This window comes from Pipistrellus kuhlii, unplaced genomic scaffold (assembly GCF_014108245.1).
Source record: "Pipistrellus kuhlii isolate mPipKuh1 unplaced genomic scaffold, mPipKuh1.p scaffold_m20_p_2, whole genome shotgun sequence".
Lineage (NCBI taxonomy): Eukaryota > Metazoa > Chordata > Mammalia > Chiroptera > Vespertilionidae > Pipistrellus > Pipistrellus kuhlii.
Window position 1 is genome coordinate 83,844,336 of NW_023425515.1, and position 20,606 is coordinate 83,864,941.

General features: G+C 37.4%; 1 protein-coding gene across 2 annotated transcripts in view; it reads left to right on the plus strand.

The window, feature by feature from the left end:
* Positions 1 to 20,606, plus strand: part of GBE1 (1,4-alpha-glucan branching enzyme 1) — a 285,247-nt gene that overhangs the window by 29,773 nt on the left and 234,868 nt on the right. For both annotated transcript variants that reach the window (XM_045584062.1, XM_036444398.2), the window contains exon 2: positions 19,734 to 19,903. In XM_045584062.1, coding sequence (XP_045440018.1) covers positions 19,734 to 19,903 — 170 coding nt within the window. The remainder of the gene's footprint in view (positions 1 to 19,733; positions 19,904 to 20,606) is intronic.

The following is a 20,606-nucleotide window of genomic DNA, read 5'->3' on the forward strand; positions in this document are numbered from 1 at the left end:
GTCCTGGATTGGAAAGGATGCTTAGGAGATACCCTGTGCACAAATTTTGTGCATCAGGCTTCTAGTAGTCAATAATATTATAATATGTACTAGAGTCCCAATGCACAGATTCATGCACAGGTGGGTCTGGTGGGAGATTTGCTGACTGGCTCACCCTAATTGGGGCCTGATCAGGGCTGGGCCAGCTTTGGGATTGGGCTATGGAAGATGGGCTGGCTAGCCCTGCCCCAAATGTGGTTGGGGGGCTGATGGGGGATGAAGCTGCTGGAGGAGGGGTCATGGGTGATTGGCCTGTGGGCCTTGCCCCTGATTGGAATGAGGTGGCTGATTGGGGTTTGGGCCGGCTGTGGGTAGGGGCTGTGGGCAGTGGGACTTACAAACCAACCAAGCTTAAGGTTTGTATGGAGTAAAATTCTTCCAGTACATTTTCAGATATGATATTGAGTGAGGCTATACCCACCTTCTACACTTGATTCCTGGGCCCATATTGTGCCTATGGTTTGAAGTATCAAACTGTATCCTATAGGACAGTACCTCAACTGCTTAGATTGTTGCCTACCAAATGTCATCATAACTGAGCTGTGAGCAGATTGTTCTACTGTTTTATAAAGCCAGATATTTCTGGGTACTGAGACATTTATGGTTATCAGTGAATTACCTAGGTGTATACTCATTATTTATACAATATGTCCTTTGGTTAGAGGCATTGTTGTGTCATCCGGCATGGCAATTGGTAAAGTATAAGGTAAGTCCATGAATGGGGATGCTGTTGGAAACATCAAAGATAAATCTACACCCAAAACATAGGACAGGGGTTCAGTATAATCACCCTGCCATTAGGTAGTCAGTCAGATCAGCCCGGAGAATGGTAAAATTCTGGTGATTTGTGAGGGAAAGCTACTCTTGACTGACTGCATACTCAGCAAAAGTGGTAGCCAGTTTAGCCTTGGTGAGGGGAAAACCAGGGTGTTAAACTCAGGCATTCATCCTTGCATTCCTACCAACTTTGTATGAACTGTATTGGCTGCAGAAAATGGCTGGCATTCACTGAATGGTCATCATGTTTAATTTTTAAGAGCCTATCCTTCTGTGCATGTTCGGTAATGGGTATTTACGTGAAGCTTAACTATCATCATACTTTGTAATTTCTAGAAGTATATCAACAAAGCTTTATGTCACTGAGTTTTAAATTTCTGTGTTTCCAGGTTTATGCTTTGCCGGCTAGAACCTCTAGTTACTAGCCCATAAGTCAGTATTGAACAACTTGTCATTTCATTCCATATGGAAAACCAGATGAACAACTCGGTTCTCACTGGAAAGGCTATACTGAGTAGAGGTGGAGAATCTCCTACCTTACACAGGCATGCTGTGCAGATGCACCCATTATCCAGGCTCATGTTTTTCCCCTTCTGTTTCCTGGCCATTGGGAGCTCAGGCTGAGGGGGCAGCAACCTGATGGGAGCAAGTGCCGTGGGAGTCTGAGCCACTTGTTTGTGTCCTTTGTTTCACTTGTGCCTTCTGAGTCTACTTGGTCTTATAATGGAATTCCATTTTACATGTACAAGGTTTGGTGGGTCAGGTAAATATATTGTTCAATATGGGCAGTTCAAATAAAATAGCTACTTGATGTTACTCTCTATTAGTACCTAGTACTAATCTAGAAAATGCCTTTCAAATGGGGAGCAGAGAAAGGCATGGATTCCCTTTGATGCAGCTCACATAATTCAGCTTTTGAGGCAGAAAGCAGGGTGGCAAATAGAAGTATGCTTTGAACACTTTGAAGAATTTCCTCCAATTTTTAATAAACATTTAATCAGCTTGCTGTTACTATATATCTTTTTATAAAAGAGGACATCAGTAATTATTTGATTTGCGATTAATTTTAGAATCCTATGTAATAAGAGCCTAATATGCTAAATGTCCGGTCGTCCGGTGGCTGGTCAACTGTGTAATATGCTACTGATATGCTAAGGCTTCTCAGGTGCTCACTATGATGCGCACTGACCACCATGAGGCAGACAGTCGACCAACTGCTATGACATGCACTGACCACCAGGGGCAGGCAGTTGACCAGTTGACCAGTTGCTATAACATGCACTGACCACCAGGGGGCAGACACTTCGACTGATGGGTTAGCTTGCTGCTGGGGTCTGGGCAATCAGGATTGAATGAGATGGGCTGGATACCCCAGGAGCCCTCCCGCTCCTTCCCCAGCCCTGATCATTCACCAATGGGGGTCCCTCGACCTGGTCTGTGCCCTCTCGCAATCTGGGATTCCTTTGGGGATGTTGGAGAGCCAGTTTTGTCCCAATCCCGCAGGCCACTCTCCTTGGGAGGGTGCCAGATGCAGGACTCATGGTTGGCGAGCGCTGCCGTGGCAGCAGGAGCCTCTCTAGATCAGGACTTATTGGGTGTGAGCCCACAACAGGCACAGTGGGGCTGGGATAAGCGGGAGCTGCAGGAGGCATTGGACTGTGGGTTTTGGCCCAATCCCCGTAGGCCACCATGAGGGATCCCATTCGTGCACGAATTCATGCACTGGGCCCCTAGTTAGTTTTATAGCAGTCATTGTCTCATTGTGTTCCCCCACTCCCCTTTCTTTTTTGGTCAGGGACATTTCTGAACATTTATTTCTTTTTCCTTACCTTTCCTTTCCTTACCTTTCCTTTCCTTTTCCACTTCTCTTTCTTTTGGTGGCCAAGTAGTAATTAGAACATATTTCTATTGTATATTTCATTGCAATAAATGGCTAAACTAAAGGGTCCATTTCAGACTAGGCTGATAATTTATTTCTAGCCATATTTACTGTTTCTAGATTCTTTTCTGCTAATACCTGCCTGTTTCTGCTCTTTAATGGAAACATTGGATGAGGAGATTTCATATTACCTGCATTATCTATGTTGAGATAGGTCTATGGCCATGTACTTAGAAAGCAAATGAATTTAATTGGAATAAATCAATTTTTCTTGCACTATTTTAGTTCCTTCTCACCCCTACCTATAGAGTTACTACTTCATAAATTATTTTATTTTTAAACAAAGTTTAACTTATTTTCAATACATTCAATTAGCTTTAGGGTGACAGATGCTATTATTTCTGAAATATATACATATATATATATATATATATATATATATATATATATATATATATATAAAGCAGATTCTTGCTTCGTGAGACATTTTAAATTCAGAAAGTTTGGATATCATCATTTCCCCTTGCAGTACTATTATATCTCTTGATTCATTTGCAATATTTTATAATGTTTCTGATGTAACAGCTAATCTATACATAGATTAAGTACTGCAAATTTTTATTGATAATTCTGTGGTAACCTGGTGGGGTTGCTTAATTGATAATTATACTTTATATAACTAAGATGATTCTAAATCATTATATGAATATCTTTGAAAAATAATCTTTTGTCTTGACAATTCTTGCTAGGTGTCAGTTTTAGTGAAAAAAGGCTGCATTTAAGAATCTGTTCCTTTGGAGGCCATCAGAACAGGCTGGAATAATGAGAAACCAAATGTCACTTCAATTTATTCAGCACGAATTTATCTTCCAAAAGAAGCTTAAAAACATACTGCCTACTTCTTTTCCTATTTTTGCTGGGAGCCTCATTTTATATTGACATTCACATTCTTTTTTGTACTTCAGCTTGAAATTGTTGTTAAAGTTTTTCATCATGTTAAGAATTGCATTGAACATATCTGGCTTTATATTATGCAATGATTGATCGGTGGCATGCGATTAAAAAAATTACTTATCTTTAAGCATTTAAGTATAGGAACTTGACATGTATGGATTGATAACTTTATAAAAAGTAGTTTATTATTCTGGGAATGTGTTGGTGAAATTCTATTTATTGGCTTAAAAGATCTCTTAACACTAACCATATAATTTTTCTCTTCTTCTCATGGTAGATTAGCAATCTATGACTTTTTTTTTTTTTTTTCCTCAAATAATGATGAGATCTGTGGGCCTCCTTTCAGATGGTGTTACACTATTGCATCAAAGAAGGAGAATGTGAAACATTTGTAGAATTCCTGTTTGAAGGGAATTTTGCCCAGGAGTTAAGCATGTTTGCATTTTTATATTTTCATTAAATAATACCAAGTCTCCTGCCCATTGAACTGTCTCAACTTGGTAATTTGATTGATTTGTATATCACCACAGGCATCATTTCTACCTTAGGGGAGAGATCAAAAGGGACCAGAAACCCCACCAATATCCCTTTTTCTTCCTTGTGATATCACCAAGGCACACAGCCACCTATCCTAGATGGGCAACATTGCAATATCTGGTGCCCAAAGCTAATTGAGCTCCCGGGAATATCCCTGGGACCTCTGTTGCTACAGTTTAAAAAACAACTGACTTAAAGCCCCAATGTGATTAGCAACCTTTATATATCTATATCTATATCTATATCTATATCTATATCTATCTATCTATCTATCTATCTATCTATCTATCTATCTATCTATATATATATAACCTAAAACCCGTTGGGTGGTCTGTGCCTCTTCATGTCCTGAAATGAACGTTTGGTTGTTCTTAAAATGATATCAAAGGCCAACTTTAGAGAAGGGGCCTTTCTCACATATATTTTCAATGCTGACGTGTCTCAGGTTAGCCCCTAAGTTACTTTTAGTACAAAAATATTATGAAAGGGGATATATTATTAGAAGCTATTATCTGAAAAGATAAATATGATCTTAAAAATATTATTTGAATTTTACCAAAATTAGGACATCAGGTAAAATAGAGTTGTTAATATGGTCTTATTCTTTTGATAAAAAAAGGCAAGAAAAAGTTTCCCTGATTATCAGTTCATTAAGAAACAGTATGCCTACTAGGAGACAATTAAAACAGTTTGATGTGCCCAGTAACAGGCATTTCATCAAGCATCTCAAACATTTTGACTGTGATAAGCACCCTAGCTGAGCTGGATGTAGCAGGGACAACACCTCACAGAAATACCTTAGGAATTTGTAAGTTAAAATGCAACTGCTGGCTTTAGAGACTTTATGTGACTCAAGAACCTAAAGTTAGTTTTAATTTTGATTGTAGAGTTTTTGGATATAAAGGCATTTTCACTGTTTTCAAATTTTTAATTTTTATTATTAGAAAAAATAATTTTCGCTTCTTGAATGAGAGTTATTTCTTTCAGTGGAAGAACCTACATTTTCATATATACTTATGAAATAATTAAGTCACTATTTTCTAACAGGGTTATGACTACAAAGGGGTATTGGAGCCTTGTAAGGCATTGTGAAAACTGTACTAGCATGTAGAATTTTGGAATACTTACTTTGTAATTGGTTGACACTTTTAGTTTTTGATGTTTTTCCTTGAACAAGAAAAAAAAATTTTTTTGTCTTGAAAAATCTGTGATTTTTTTTTTTTTTAAATTGATAAGGAAGATCTTGGAGAGGAGATAGATTTTCCTTAAAGATTATAATTTTAAGTTACATCTTGATACCACAGAAGTGTCGGAAGTAGTTAGTGCACAGTATCATAATTTGCTTATTATCATACTTGGAAACATTTTCATCTTTTAAAATTAGAATTTAAATAAGAAAATGCTGGAAAATACTATTTTTAATGTGGATTTGGAAACAAATCTAGTTTCATTTAGACTGAGTTGTATAAAATATTTGAAATATATACATATATATTTCCTGTAGGACATATCTTTCCTTCCATTTGGAATTCTCTCGATTATAGCCATGTTCAATCAACCACTCCAGCAAATGAAAATGGAGTCCTGTGGAGGAAAATGTCCAGCATACTTTTTCCTCTGTAGTTTTGAGCTGCCCATTTGAAATCTAGTGTTTTCCAGGGATGAGAAATAAAACAAAGCAAAACAAGCAAACATACAAGGCTCAGGACTTGATTTTGGAGTTGATTTGTGAGACGAAGTGACTAATGCCTTTCCTAGTGCTGCACAGTGTCAGTAAGCAGCAGACAGGGTAGAGGCATTAGCTGCACACTGGAAATTACATGGCTGCTCCTGTCTTCTCTGGGAGTTTTAAAATAGAAATGATGTTACTCTTCAGGGTGCAGAGCTGGACTGTTGTGCTCTGGTGGTAACCAGTCTTAGAAGACAATGAGTGTGCCATGCTTCAGTGACACTGCTTTTAGTATTTATTGTTTGTAAGCGTGGTTTTGAGAATGTTGCTGGGAGTAAGAAGAAAGGAGGGAAATAGGTAATGAAGCAAACAATAATAAAATAGATCTGCCACCGGAACTCTCTCTGCACCAGTGAAGTAATTTCAGATGTATTGCACTGTTGATTTTTCAAGAAAAAAATGTAAGGTGAAAATATTGAATGGTTTATTGTCCTGTAGGTGGTAGTTTTTATTTAAATATGGTACCTTTGATACTTTTAAAGGATTACCTTTATTTAATATTGAGTATAAGTGTCAGTTTCTGGTAGAGGGTGGGGTTGACATTTTTAGGGTCAGGGCGTACAAGGAAGATTGCTGTAGAGACGACGCTTAAGCAGGTAATACTAGGGAGCCTTCCCAAACTGGAATTTTTTGAAGACGGATACCAAATTTTATTATTATCTTATTTAAGAGCTCCTGCTGTTGTTAGGTACCTGATTAGGTACTGGAGATTTATTTTTATTTTATTTAAAAATATTTAATAATATAATACCATATTAAATTTTAATAATTCTGAAAGACTTTAATTTAAAACAAATAATATAAAACACTGTTTGATAACCACCACAAATGATATGACATTTTAGTTCTCTTATAGCTATAAAAAATATTTATAAGAAAATAAACATGTATTTTTCGACTGATAAATTGAATTTTTCCTACCTAATTACTATTTTTTTCAATATATTTTATTGATTTAGTACAGAGAGGAAGGAAGAGAGATAGTGAGTTAGAAACATCCATGAGAGAGAGTCATCCATCAGCTGCCTCTTGCACACCCCCTACTGGGGATTTGCCCGCAACCAAGATACATGCCCTTGACCGGAATCGAACCCAGGACCCTTCAGTCCCCAAGCCTACGCTCTATCCACTGAGCCAAACCTGTTTCGGCCTTAATTACTGTTTTAGTATGTTGTGTATTGCTAAGCCTTTCCCAAATTTGCCCATCATTTACTGTTATATAATTGTCTATTAAATTCTACACTTTTTAAAAATATGGCTCACATTGTCATTAATTAATGTGGAGTGCTCATTTGACGGATTTATTTGTTCTCATGTCTCTTAAAAAAATGATTTTAGAAAGGAAGGGAGAGGAAGAGAAAGAAAGAAACATCAATGATGAGAGAGAATCATTGATCGGCTGCTTCCTGCTCACCCTACACTGGGAATCAAGCCTATAACCCAGGTCTGTGCTCTGACCGGGAATCTAACCATGACCTCCTGGTTTATTGGGTTTACTGATAGGTCCGTGCTGGCCGGACTCATGTTGTCCCTTTTGAAAAGGAAGTAAAGTTAATATAATAAACCCTGAACAAAGTTGCTTTCTTAAGCTCCAAAAAAGTTAACTGCCGTTTGTGAATTCATTGTTTTGGTTTATTTATTTAAGTAAATTAATATCTGAAGGTATCTCTACATAAATTAGTTTTATTTCATTTAAAAAAATTTGATTATGAATAGGCCACAGTATTAGTTATCAGTACCACTATGTGATCTGTCCAGAACATTTTGGGAATACTAAATTGGAAAACTGGCTTATAAGCAATGAGTCCTACATGAATTTAAAGTTTCCTTTTCACTGATGATGAATAGGCAACCAAAATAAGCATCAGGGTGGCATTATTAGCAAATGATTTAGTTTTATGTGAGAAGAATTTAACCTTGGGTTTTCTTTCAATATGTTTATAGCATTATGGTCTTGGTTACAGTAGTTTAATTTGGGACAGGGACTCTTGACAATGTGGTAAGTGAAATTTATTAAATATTATTTTACTCCATATTCCATTATAAAACCTACAGAGAAACAATGCTAAGTAAAATTTAAAATACTTTATTTAATCTTAATTTGAGTACATTTTCCCTTAATTTGGGTAAATATTTAAAATAATAACATATTTCATTCCAGGGAAATAATAAACTGAGAATGCAAGCAATATTACAGATTACTCTATATGCCAAACTGTACTGTATTTTCAGGTCATTGCATATAAAAAAGAAATATTTGTGTGTTTGTATGTGCATGTTTACATTTACATATTCATATACATATACATATATATAGTAATACACACATGTATTACATTTTATATATAACATGTATATATACCATACTTATATATAAACTAGAGACTTATGCACGAATTTTGTGTGTAGGGTGTGTGTCCCTCAGCCCAGCCTGCACCCTCTCAGGGATATCCCTCTCACAATCTGGGATATCCCTCTCACAATCCAGGATTGCTGGCTTCCAACTGTTCAACTGCCTGCCAGACTGATTACCCCCTAACCACTCCCCTGCCAGCCTGATGGACGCCAAACTGCTTCCCTGACAGCCTGATTGCCCCTAACTGCCTTTTGCTGCCACCCTGCTCACCGCTAACTGCCTTCCTTTGCCAGCCTGGTCACCCCTAACTGTCCTCCCCTGTAGGCCTGGTTGTCCCCAACTGCCCTCCCTGCAGGCCTGGCCACTCCTAACTGTCCTCCCTGCAGGCCTAGTTGCCCCTAACTGCCCTCCCCTGCCAGTCTGGTTCCCCCCAACTGTCCTCCCCTGCAGGCCTGGTCTCTCCAACTGCCCTCCTCTGTAGGCCTGGTTGCCCCCAACTGCCCACTCCTGCAGGGCTAGGTCGCCCCCTCCCCCATCTACCCTCTCTTGCAGGGCTTGCCCCTCCCCAACTGCCCTCCCCTGCTGGCCTGGTCAACCTCACCTGCCCTCCCCTGCTGCCCTGGTCCCCTCACAACTGCCCTTCCCTGTTGGCCTGATCACCTACAACTGCCCTCCCCTGCTGGCCATCTTGTGGGGCCATCTTGTGTCCACATGGGGGTGGCCATCTTTGACCACATGGGGATGGCCATCTTGTGTGATGGAGTGATGGTCAATTTGCATATCACCTCTTTATTATATAGGATATATATAATACACACGATACATTTAAATATACATGTAGATATACAAATACATAGATGGCTATAAGTATGAAAGTTGGATTTTTGTAACTTAAAAGGTATATTGATGATATGTTGAGAGTCACTATGAAAGCTTTTTGATCTTTTGGTTTTGCAGCTGACAGAATTTTGAAACCTTTGCCTCAGTAAAGGCAAAGAACTTTCAGGGGCTATTTAGTCCAAAAGATTTGCATTTTTTGTTATATAAATGTATGTGTGAATGTTTGTGTGTGTGTATACACTGAGTGGCCAGATTATTATAATCTCTTAATGCAAAGTAACCTGGCCACTCAGTGTATATCCTATATAATAAAAGGCTAATATACAAATTGTCCCCTTCACCAGGACAGGAGTTCAGCCAGCAGGCAGGCCGGCCAACTGCCCATATCCCCTCCCCCTGGCCAGGCTGCCCGGACCCCACCCATACACAAATTCATGCACAGGGCCTGATATATGCACTAGGTGACCAGATTATTATGTGTTCAGAGAATGACCACTCTGTGTGTGTGTGTGTGTGTGTGTGTGTGTGTGTGTGTATGTGTGTTCTTTGATATATATTAATATAGTAAGTCCCATGTCATTGCCAAAGTGAAAATTGATTCATTTATAGTTTCTAATATAAAGAATATTCACAAGGATTAAATGTTTGGTTATCTGGCAATATTTAATAAATTCAAAAAGTATTACTGGATTTGTTGATTTGGCAAGTACCAATATATAAACTTTCTGATCATTTGTTCATTTTTATTTTTTTTCAGGTGAAAAAAAATTAGTGTTCATTTGTTTTTATTTTATAATTTTCATAATAAGAATCCAACTTCAAACTAAATTACATCAGGGATAGAAATAGTGTATTTGTTTGCAAGTTTTGCTTCCTCAGTTAATTAAGGGTCATTGTAACAGGTACACTCACTTTCCAAATATAATTCTCTGGGCAGCCCTGGCAGGGTGGTTCAGTTGGAGTATTGTTCCATACACCAAAAGGTGCACGTTCATTCCCAATCAGGGTGCATACCTAGGTTGTGGGTTCAATCCAGGGTTGGGGTGTATGCAGGAGGCAACTGATGTTTCTCTCACATTGATGTTTCTCCCTCTCTCTTTCTCTAAAATATTAATAAACAACCCATGGACACAGATAATAGAGTGATGAAGGCCTGGGGCAGGGGTGGCTAAAAGAGATCAACGGGGAACAATAAAGGGATATATATATATATATATATATATATATATATATATATATATATATAAATACTTTTAACAATACTATTGTACTGGTGGTCTGAAAGGTTGGTGACCTCTGGATTAGAGTATAGATTCTTTGATCTGGAGGGGATTTTTAATTCACCTTCTCCATTTTATAAAAGAGGAAGCTAAACTTTTCGATAGTTAACTCCCTCAAATTAACATGATTAGTACTTTAGAGTTGGTTTAGACCTTCTAACTTTTGATTTTTAAAAAAAATATATTATTGATTTTTCACAGAGAGGAAGGGAAAGGGATAGATAGCTAGAAACATCGATGAGAGAGAATCATCGACCAGCTGCCTCCTGCACATCCCCCCCACCGGGGATGTGCCCGCAACCAATGTACATGCCCCCGACCGGAATCGAACCTGGGACCTTTCAGTCCACAGACCGACACTCTATCCATTGAGCCAAACTGGTCTCGGCTAACTTTTGATTTTTAACCCCCTTCTCTATTTTGGTGAATATAGAATTTTTAGCAGTGTTTAATAATAATGACATTCATATTAGAAGATGAAGAAGCATAACTGGTATTGCTTTTAATGCATTTATTGATACAATGAATCACATTAAGAACAAGATTCTGGTGATGATTTAAAAGATTGGATTGCTGCTCAGTGGGTTAGTTGACCCGTAAGTTCAGGAACATAGCTATGGTGCAGACCATCCACCTAAAGTCCCTCTCTAGCCCAAACTTCTGGTCTTTGCTATGTAATTTTTCCAAAAAGAGGAACATGACCAGAGAACAGTGTTATTTGAGCCAAGAGCTGTTGAAACATTAAGTTAGATTTCTTTTTGGAAATCAGTAGACTAAGACTGTGTTAGCTCATGTTTCATATTACACAAGAGAAAATAAACTGAAAGGTCAGTTGAACAGTTACAGCATTGCCCTTTTCCAAAGTAATCAGTAGAGCATGTAGCAAAGACGTGAACAGGAGTGTGACTGAAAAGAGAGTGGCTGATAAAGAGGCCGGCTGCTTAAAGTTCTTGGGACAATACTTGACACTTGCATGCCTAACCAGATGGGCCAGCTCACAGGGCTTACCTTCAATAATTCTGATTAATTACATGCAGATGACTTTTTTCTAGTTAGGCAGTCAGGTTTTCACATTGCCAGAAGACTCCAGAAGTTTTAATATTGACCATTAATCATACCTTGGTAAACTGCAAGGGCAATATATTATTAGTTTGTTTGCAACCAAGAGACAAGACACAGTGATTAAAATTAATTTCCAGCTACATTTTGTTAAGATATTCTAATTAATTAATCTGTTAAGAAATTAAAATGTTTACATTAATGGCCATGTAGTAGGTTCTTTAAGTTGCATCATTAAATATCATTTCCATTGTCTTAAATGTAAAATTCTAGAAATAAACACTGTATTATGAAAATAAATAGGAAATTGAATAAGGCTTTCTTAGTAATACTACTAAGTAATATATTTCTAGTTTTTATTAATTGAATAAAAGCAATCATGTTTTTGGTTTAATAGGATTTAGACCTGGAAGGATCTCAGCAATAACTTTCTACAACATTTTCACCTCTATGGCCCAGTACCAGAATTAGGAAAGAGCATTTAATAAGTAACAGCCATTATTTACTTTAAGGACACTATTTTAAATAGTAGCAACTCTGACTTTTAAAAGTTATCTTTTAATACTTTTGAACTTACATCATTCCCTCCCTCCCCCAAAAGAAAGATTTGATAATTGCTATGTAATTATAATTTCTACGTATATCTAATTAATTTGAAACTCAAAGTAGCCAAATTGCATATAATTTAAGGCCAAGTAAGAAAATAAATCATTGTTATTTAAATAGCTTTTGTTTTATAATATCAGAAAGTAGGATATGAACTATTTGTTCTTAGATATGATCTGAAGATGTATTTATCAGATTGACCACAGTACATTTGGTTGTGTTTTAGAGATAGTACAATAACATTAGTAACATACTTATTGTTTGCTTGTAATTGAATTAATATGTAGATTTTATTATCCTATATAAAAAAAAAAAAGAGAGGAATATGCAGATTAGGCCAGGACATCATGACCAGCTCGGAGCCTGCTCTGAGCCTGCCCCGAGCCCTAGCACCGCCCATCTCTGAGGCCACTCCTGCTGGGGGTTCATAGGCAGGCAAGGCTCGTGGCAGGAGTGCAGTGCTGCACAACTCCAAGGTCACTTTCACCTGGGATTCACTGGCAGGCATGCTGCGCCACCTGCCCTGGAAGCAAGGCTCCCAGCGGACCCATGGGCCCACCCAAGCATCGCTGCAGCATGGTTGGGACCAAGGCCCCCGCGGACCTGCCCAGGGGGCGTGCTCTGAGCCTCAGCATAGCTGGGACCAAGGCCCCCAGTGGAGAGTGGGCCTAAGCTGTCAGTAGGACATCCCCTGAGGGCTCCCAGACTGTGAGAGAGGGCAGGCTGGGCTGAGGGACACCCACCCAGTGCATGAATTTTGTGCACCAGGCCTCTAGTTGTACTATAATTAGCATGATAGAATTATTCCAAGTTTTTTCAAGGTTTTGTTGTTTTCTTTTTTGACTTTGAAATCTGTTAATTTTTTTTTTTAAAGTAAAGATGAGCCATGCCATAAAAATAAATTATTTTTGGTCAATTAGTTGTTTATATAAGCACAGCATTCCTTGCATCAATGGTATTATCTTTTTGTTTTATAATTGTGGAAGCTGAAACTCTGAGAACATTAAGTGAAAAAACTAAGGTCAGTTTGCTAGTGGGCCTAACAATACAAAATAACCTTTATTTCTAAAATCTGTCCTTTCTGATGTGTCATCATACTTGGCACATAGTAGGTGGTTCATAGCAATTAGTCTTAGACTAAATCTATATGTGAAAAAACTCATTTAATTAACTTCTAGTCCCAAATCTCATGAATCCGTAGGCATTGGTAAGGGTTATAAATAGTGAGAAAAACTGCTTGATTAAACACCACAGACATGCCTGTGGCTATCAGTGTGAGTAGAAATGAGATATTGAGAATTAATTGTCTCTCACTCATGTTTTATCAGTTCTTCAGAATAGACCTGAACTACAGAAGAGTTTGCATTCATCCTAAATGGCACTACTGAGCAGATATTTGGCTCCTGGCAGCAACTGGAGTCTTGATTGGGTATTCGCATCACTTCCCCTGGCTTGCTATTCTCTTTTTTGATTCCATATGTTTGATGTTGATACAACATCCAAGTCGATGAATTAGTTTCTTATGTTCGATAATATATTTTCTTACAAAGCTGGTTGCTTGGTTACATAAGACTTGCAGGAGGAAAGGTAAGGAATTTATCTGAGGACTCTTTCCCATTTTCTATCTCTTAATTGGTCAAAGATTGTCCTATGGGGCTTTTATTCCTCCACACATCCATATTGTGGAATCTGATCTCTTCTGTAGCTGGTTGCAAGCCACAGCCTTCATTGGTTCAGTCAAACTAGTGCACAGAGCCTGGAGGGCCAGAGGGACGAAGTGAATCACGAGTCCAGAATAGTTACAGTGTGTTGTAAATTTCTTATATTTTAAGAAGTTATTGATTTTTCTAAGGCAGCCATCATGTGAGGGTGTAACAGTCAATTTGCATATTACCTCTATACTATGTAAAATTTGTTCATTAGTGACATTTAAACATTTAAAATAAGCAACAGCATTCAAAAATAACAAACTACATGTACTGTGATCTTAACTTTTAAATTCTTTGCCTTGATTATCTTTATAACAAACAAGTCCCCAAATACTTGTGCATTTAATATTTGGTCTTTTTAATAAAGACTTCATCCTACCTGGTTTGACTCAGTGGATGGAGCATCGGCTCGTGGACTGAAGGGTCCTGGTTCCATTCTGGCCAAGGGCACATACCTAGGTTGCAGGTTTGATCTGATCCCTGGCCCTAGCCAGGACCCATTAAGGGAGGCAACCATCTCTCTCTCACATTGATGTTTTTCTCTCTTTATCTCTCTTCCTCTTCCCTTCTACTCTCTCTAAAAGCCAATGGAAAAAATACCCTTGGGTGAGAAGTAACAACAACAAAAAAGACAATCTGTGGACTCAGCCTACTAAAATTCAAAATTCATCCTTGAAATTGTTCCCTTTAAAAGTTGTCTCTGATCATATTAGTTAGCTCCTCTGCCTGTTAAGAGTTTTTATTTAATTATCTAGCTGAATATCATCTTTTGCATCCTGATAAACCACTAGATTCCTACCCATCCTCCTCTGGATAAACATAGCTAATTGACATGTCAACAAGAACCACTAACTTTTACACATGCATTACCCTTCTTTCTTTCCTTCAGATGTCAAAATACACTACTTATCCTTCAAATGCCAGCTACTCCTAAAGCCTTCTCTAATCTCTCCTCCCACTAATTCCCTCTGTTGTCTTGCTTATTTTTCTAACATTTGCCTATCTCAGCCCTATCCTGTCATGAGTTGAATAGTCTTTCTTTGATGAGCTTAAAGGATCTGGTTTATTTAACTGAATTATTAACACAAAAATATTTTTATCCTATATTAAGTATGTTGTGCTTTTTGTTGTACACTTATCCTTCATTGAGGGATACAAACTATTCACTTAACATCTGAAATGCCTAATCTTTATGTGACTCCCTTAATATATAGATAATTTTGTATATTCTGGATGTTTTTTGCTTAGAGAAGAAAGTTTTGGCAATCACCTTCAAGCTGTTTTAAAGGTCGATGTAAAAAAACTATTTTTTTCTCCTCCAATATTTTTTATTCCTGTCTCCTTTAATTTCATTCCCCCTTTTTTTAGATATTAAAAATTCCCATAGAGCTTCTACTTCTGAGCTTTTTCTTGCCTCGATCCCAAGTCTCCCCTAGAAAGCAGATGACAATACAAAATCTTGTAATTAAGCTAGCAAGAAAAACATTTGGGTTCTTTGTGTTTCAAGCCCAATCAGAAGCACTTGAGAAAGAATTCTAGATCCTAGACATTTCCAGATAAAGTGTGATCCATCTTCCTTGACATCTCCTATGTTCACAACGCTGCCAGAAATCAGAACTCCAGTACGGATCTAGTATGAATATTTTCCTGAGAGCAAAGATTTTAGACAGATCTAGTATGAATATTTTCCTGAGAGCAAAGATTTTAGCTTGTTTCATTTTTTCCCAAATTCATCACTTTCTACTTTCCTAAAGTCATTTTTTTTTTTTAATGGTCAATACAATCGAATTAACTTTCTTCCACATTTTCCATATCCATATATTTAGGTCAATATGTAGTATTGTTATGTATTTGTATGCCAATAGTTGTAGTTTTTCATAGCAGCAAAAAAGGTAATGATTCTCAAACTCTTTGGGAATTTGAAGGGGAAAAATCCTTAATGTTTGCTAATAATTAACCTGCATTTTCATATCTAAGTAAGTGTTATGAAGAAAAAAACTAATAAATTGAAAAATATCCTGCAGCATTGCCCCTCACAGAGAATAGTTGTAGCTGACAACTGAGCACTTGCTGGCTACTGTGGGATGGCATCAGTGTGATTTCACTGAGTCCGTATAACTGAGTTTTCCCCACTTCACAGAGGGAGAAATTTAGGAAAAGGGAAGATAAATGACGTTTGCAAGGTCACATATTATGTTATGGAGTTAGTTAGGATTTAAATCTGCCCTGTTTATTTCTAGAGACTGACTTTTAATTTGAGATGTTTATCTTGAATTTCTGTAAGTTTATGTTTTGTGCTGAATGATGCTAAATCTTTATTGCTGGTTACATTCTTGACCTTGGGCCACTTAAATATTTATCTGTGCCTATATTTCTTTCTCTCTAAAAAGAGGATTAAGGGCATCAATATAGAGATAAGATTTTATAATATTTGTACCATTTTATATTTATACATAATTCTAGTTGCTATGCTAACTTCATTTTATGTTCTTGGTTACTAAAAATTTGACCTAGTTTTCAAATATCCTATAAATTCATAGCAAATATGAAAAGAGACAACGATAGTTACAGAGGACACAGGCATGATGAGCTTGCTATAGCCTCAGGCGTTTTCTTTTTTTTGAGGCACAGTGATTTCAAAGTGGAATGTGTATTTCTGTATCAGAAGCTACAGGGCTGACCTTGAGGGAAGTCAAGATATTTAGTTAAAGTAATATAATGCTATAATCCTGTTTCTGTTGGAATTTAAATGGGACATTTGTACATATCTTTAAAAACTTCTTTAAAATGAGTATTTTAAATATTTAAACCTTAAATAAACCTAAAAATGTATTTTAAGATATTAAACTCACATTGACAATAAAATTATTATCACATTTATTTTATCTCCCAAAGTTTATCTTTTTAATTAGTAATTTTCCTTGTCTTATGATTACATATATGAGTATATGTATTTTTTTACCTTACATCCAAAATAATTTACTTGATTGTTTCTTACTGTTTGATCATTTTTGAATGTTATTGCTTATGTGCTTCAGTACAAATTAGAGATCCCATATACCAAGAGTTATAGCTGAATGTTATCTGTAGATTAAAAAAACAACAACAACAAAAAAACACCTAATACCCAACATCCTATCTAATAGAAGAGTAATATGCAAATTGACTATACCACCACAATACACAAACCATGCCCACCAGCCAATCAGGAGTGAGTATGCAAATTGACCCACCCAAGATAGTGGTGGCCATGGAGCAAGCAGGAGGCTTGGGTTTCCCAGTAATGGAGGAAGCCAAGCTTTCAGCACCCCCTGGCCGGCCTGGGCCTCCACTCAAGGCTACAAAGTTTCAATTATAGAAGATAAATAAATCCCAGATACCAGTGCCTCCACTAGGTAGAAGGGGGTGGGGAAAGTCAAGGTCATAAGAGAGAGATAGACCAAGTGCTAAGTCCTTTGCTTTTATCTGGGGGCTTCAGGGGAGTATCTCAATAGAATATTTACAGCTTTCTAAGTGTGTTCTTTCAGGGTCATAATCTCTGCTGAATTGGTTGGTGCTAGCACAGGGGCTCATTAGTCATCACAACCAGTCCTGATGTCAACTGTGTTATTGCCCTCCTCACCTCGACCTTTTTCTGGGCCTGGAGCTGAAACACACTGAGGCCCAGATGTTTTATCTAGTTTGACCAAAACTCTGTCTCTCTGGTCTGCAAATGTGAGGCTTTGTTATTAAGATTATTTTGGTGTGGGTCAGAACCTCATTATCTTGAGGGCTTAATGCTTAAGGGAGTGTTTGTGCAAGGTTTATGGGAGTAACACATTTTTTTTTACTCCAGCCCCCTTGTTCCTCCTTTAAGGGGGTCTACGACATGATTAGTGACATGCTAGTGAAGGAAAAATCAGGGGAGGGTCCATACCCTATGACCAGTGATCACCCTGGTAAGTGAGGTCCTACCCTGGTTTTGCCCATTGCTAGGATTTTTTGCCTGGTCACTTGTACCTGGCTTACCATTTCTACTCTGATCATGTCTGTCTTCTTACTATCGGGTCTGGTAATACTTAATGTCTTTTTTAAACATTCATTTAAAATCTTGCTTGGCGTTGACTTGTATTGACATAACCTTCAAACACGTGGTATCTACAGAACGTGTGAAGTGCAATTAACAAGTTTTGCTTGAAAAAGTTTGTGTTTGGTTTGGTTTTTGTTGCAAAACTAGGGCTAAGAAGATGGCGGATGAAGAGCATATTCGGCACTGCATGCTTTCCGAGTTCCAATTAGGAAGAAAAGCAAGTGAGGCTGCAAAAAACATCTGTAGTGCTCTTGGTCAAGATGCAGTTAGCGCCAGAAAATGCCAGCGTTGGTTTTAGAAATTTCGCGAGGGAAATTTTTCGTTAGATGACAAGAGTGGTCGAGGCCGTGTGTCCAGTTTTGATCAAGAAGCTCTTCAAGCTCTTTTGGTGCAAAATTCTCAAATTACCCAACAAGAGCTTGCGACAACTTTAAATTGTTCTCAAAAAACAATTTCCAATCAATTGCGTGCACTTGGCAAAGTCCAAAAGTTTGGGAAATGGGTTCCTCATGAGTTGACCGACAACAACCGTAATCAAAGAGTCACAATTTGCAGTTCGCTCCTCTCTCGTCAAAACCATTTGCCGTTTTTAGAGCAAATTGTTACCGGAGATGAAGAATGGGTGCTGTATGTTAATTTGAAAAGGCGGCCTCAATGGTTGGACAAAAATGAGGCTCTGCAGCCCACGCCAAAACCTGACTTGCATGCGAAAAAAGTGATGTTGTGTGTTTGGTGGAATTTTAAAGGAATTCTTCATTATGAACTTTTACCATCTACCCAAACCATTACAAGTGCAGTGTATAGTGCCCACTTGGAAAGGTTAGCCCAAGCTTTAAGAGAAAAAGAACCCGCGCTGATTAATCGGAAGGGCGTAATTCTTCACCACGATAACGCACGACCGCATACTGCAAGAATCACTGCTGAAGAACTGCGCCAGTTGGAATGGGAAGTTCTCCCTCAACCTGCATATTCTCCTGATATTGCCCCTTCTGATTACCATTTGTTTCGTTCTTTGCAAAACTTTCTTCTTGGAAAAAAATTTAATAATGAAGAATGCCTCAAAAATGCATTGACCGAATTTTTTGCATCAAAATCACAAGAATTTTACAACAGAGGGATTAAAATGCTTCCTGAGCATTGGGCACAAGTAATAGAAAACAACGGCAACTATATTGTTGATTAAATTTTGTTGTATTGTTTAAATAAATTCGATTTAAAAAAGTATTAGAAAACGACATTATTACTAGACCTAATAGTTTGATGTGATCTATGCTCTTTCCATGCTTTTTCTAAAGGTAGGCCTAGGAAAATTTGACCCTGCCATCTGATTTTGTAAATAAAGAGTTATTGGACCACAGCCATACCCATTCATTACATATTGCCTTTGGCTACTTAGATGCTTCAGAGACACAGTTTAGTTGAAACAGAGGCTGGGAAAGGCAGAAATATTTACTATTTGCCCCTTAACAGGAAAAATCTGCCAAAACCTGCTGTTGGGTAATTTTATTTCTTTGGCTGGTTTTTGACTATTTTTCTGTCATTTTATTAGAGGTTAGAGGAGAAAGATATAGGATGCTCCTTTATTATACTATCTTGACATAGAAATTGCTATAATGCTGATTTTAAAATTTTATGGAATAAAATAATTATCCTATTTCCTCTCTTACTGTAAAATGCTTGAAATGGTAAAAAATGTTAGTAGAATTACTTACTATTTATTTGATATAAGAATGATTTTACCTACCAGGTAACATCTACCAATAAATGAAATTATTTACATGTCTTCTTTGATGATATATTCCCCCCCCCCTTTTTTTTTGAATAAATGTAAAACAGCTACTTAATTACAGTAGCAAAATAATTTAATTTTGTAACTTTCTTCTTTTGCATTTTTCACAGGTATAAGCGGTTTAACCAGACTTTGGACAACATTGGAGAGAATGAAGGCGGCATCGATAAGTTCTCCAGAGGCTATGAATCCTTCGGGATCCACAAATGTGCGGATGGCGGTATATACTGCAAGGAATGGGCCCCTGGAGCAGAAGGGGTTTTTCTTACTGGAGATTTCAGTAAGTATTTTGAAAGCATTTATAATGGTATTAGTATCTTATTAATCTATTTGAAACATAGACTTATTATATTTCATGTATATGATGAGATGAAGGTAAGTGATTAGAAAAATTCTATTCTTCAGATAGAGCCACAGACTTTATTAATCTTTACTTTCATGTAGTATAAAGGTTTTTCTATCATGTGATATGTGATCCTGAAAAACTTTATGTTCTGTAAGGCCATGTACCAGAAATAAGAGTTTATGAGAAAAATAGTGTTAAGCAGACTACTCCAAATTCACTCAACTTTTTTAGCAAGCTCTAAACAAACAATAGCAATCTAGGTGAAAATATTGGTGTAAGTTAAGTCTCCATTGGAATTTGCATCTGGTTAGCTGGCATTGTAGTTCTAGGATCCTGTATAATCTGGTAACTTTTTTGAAATCTCAATAAAAGTTGATATCTTATCTAGAGGGTAAACTTCTTTATCACTTAATTTGCTTTTCCCCTCCCCCCCCCCCCTTTTTTTTATAACAAAGGGAAATACTTCTCAGTTTTGTTATCTCTTCTATTAATTTCAAGGTGGACAGTTAACCCTATGGAAAGCATAGTAATTTTAAAGGTTAGGTTTTTTTTTCCCCTCTTTATTGTTTAAAGCATTACATATGTCTCCTTTTTCCCCAATTGAGCCCTGCCTCCTGCTACTTCTGTCCCCAGGACA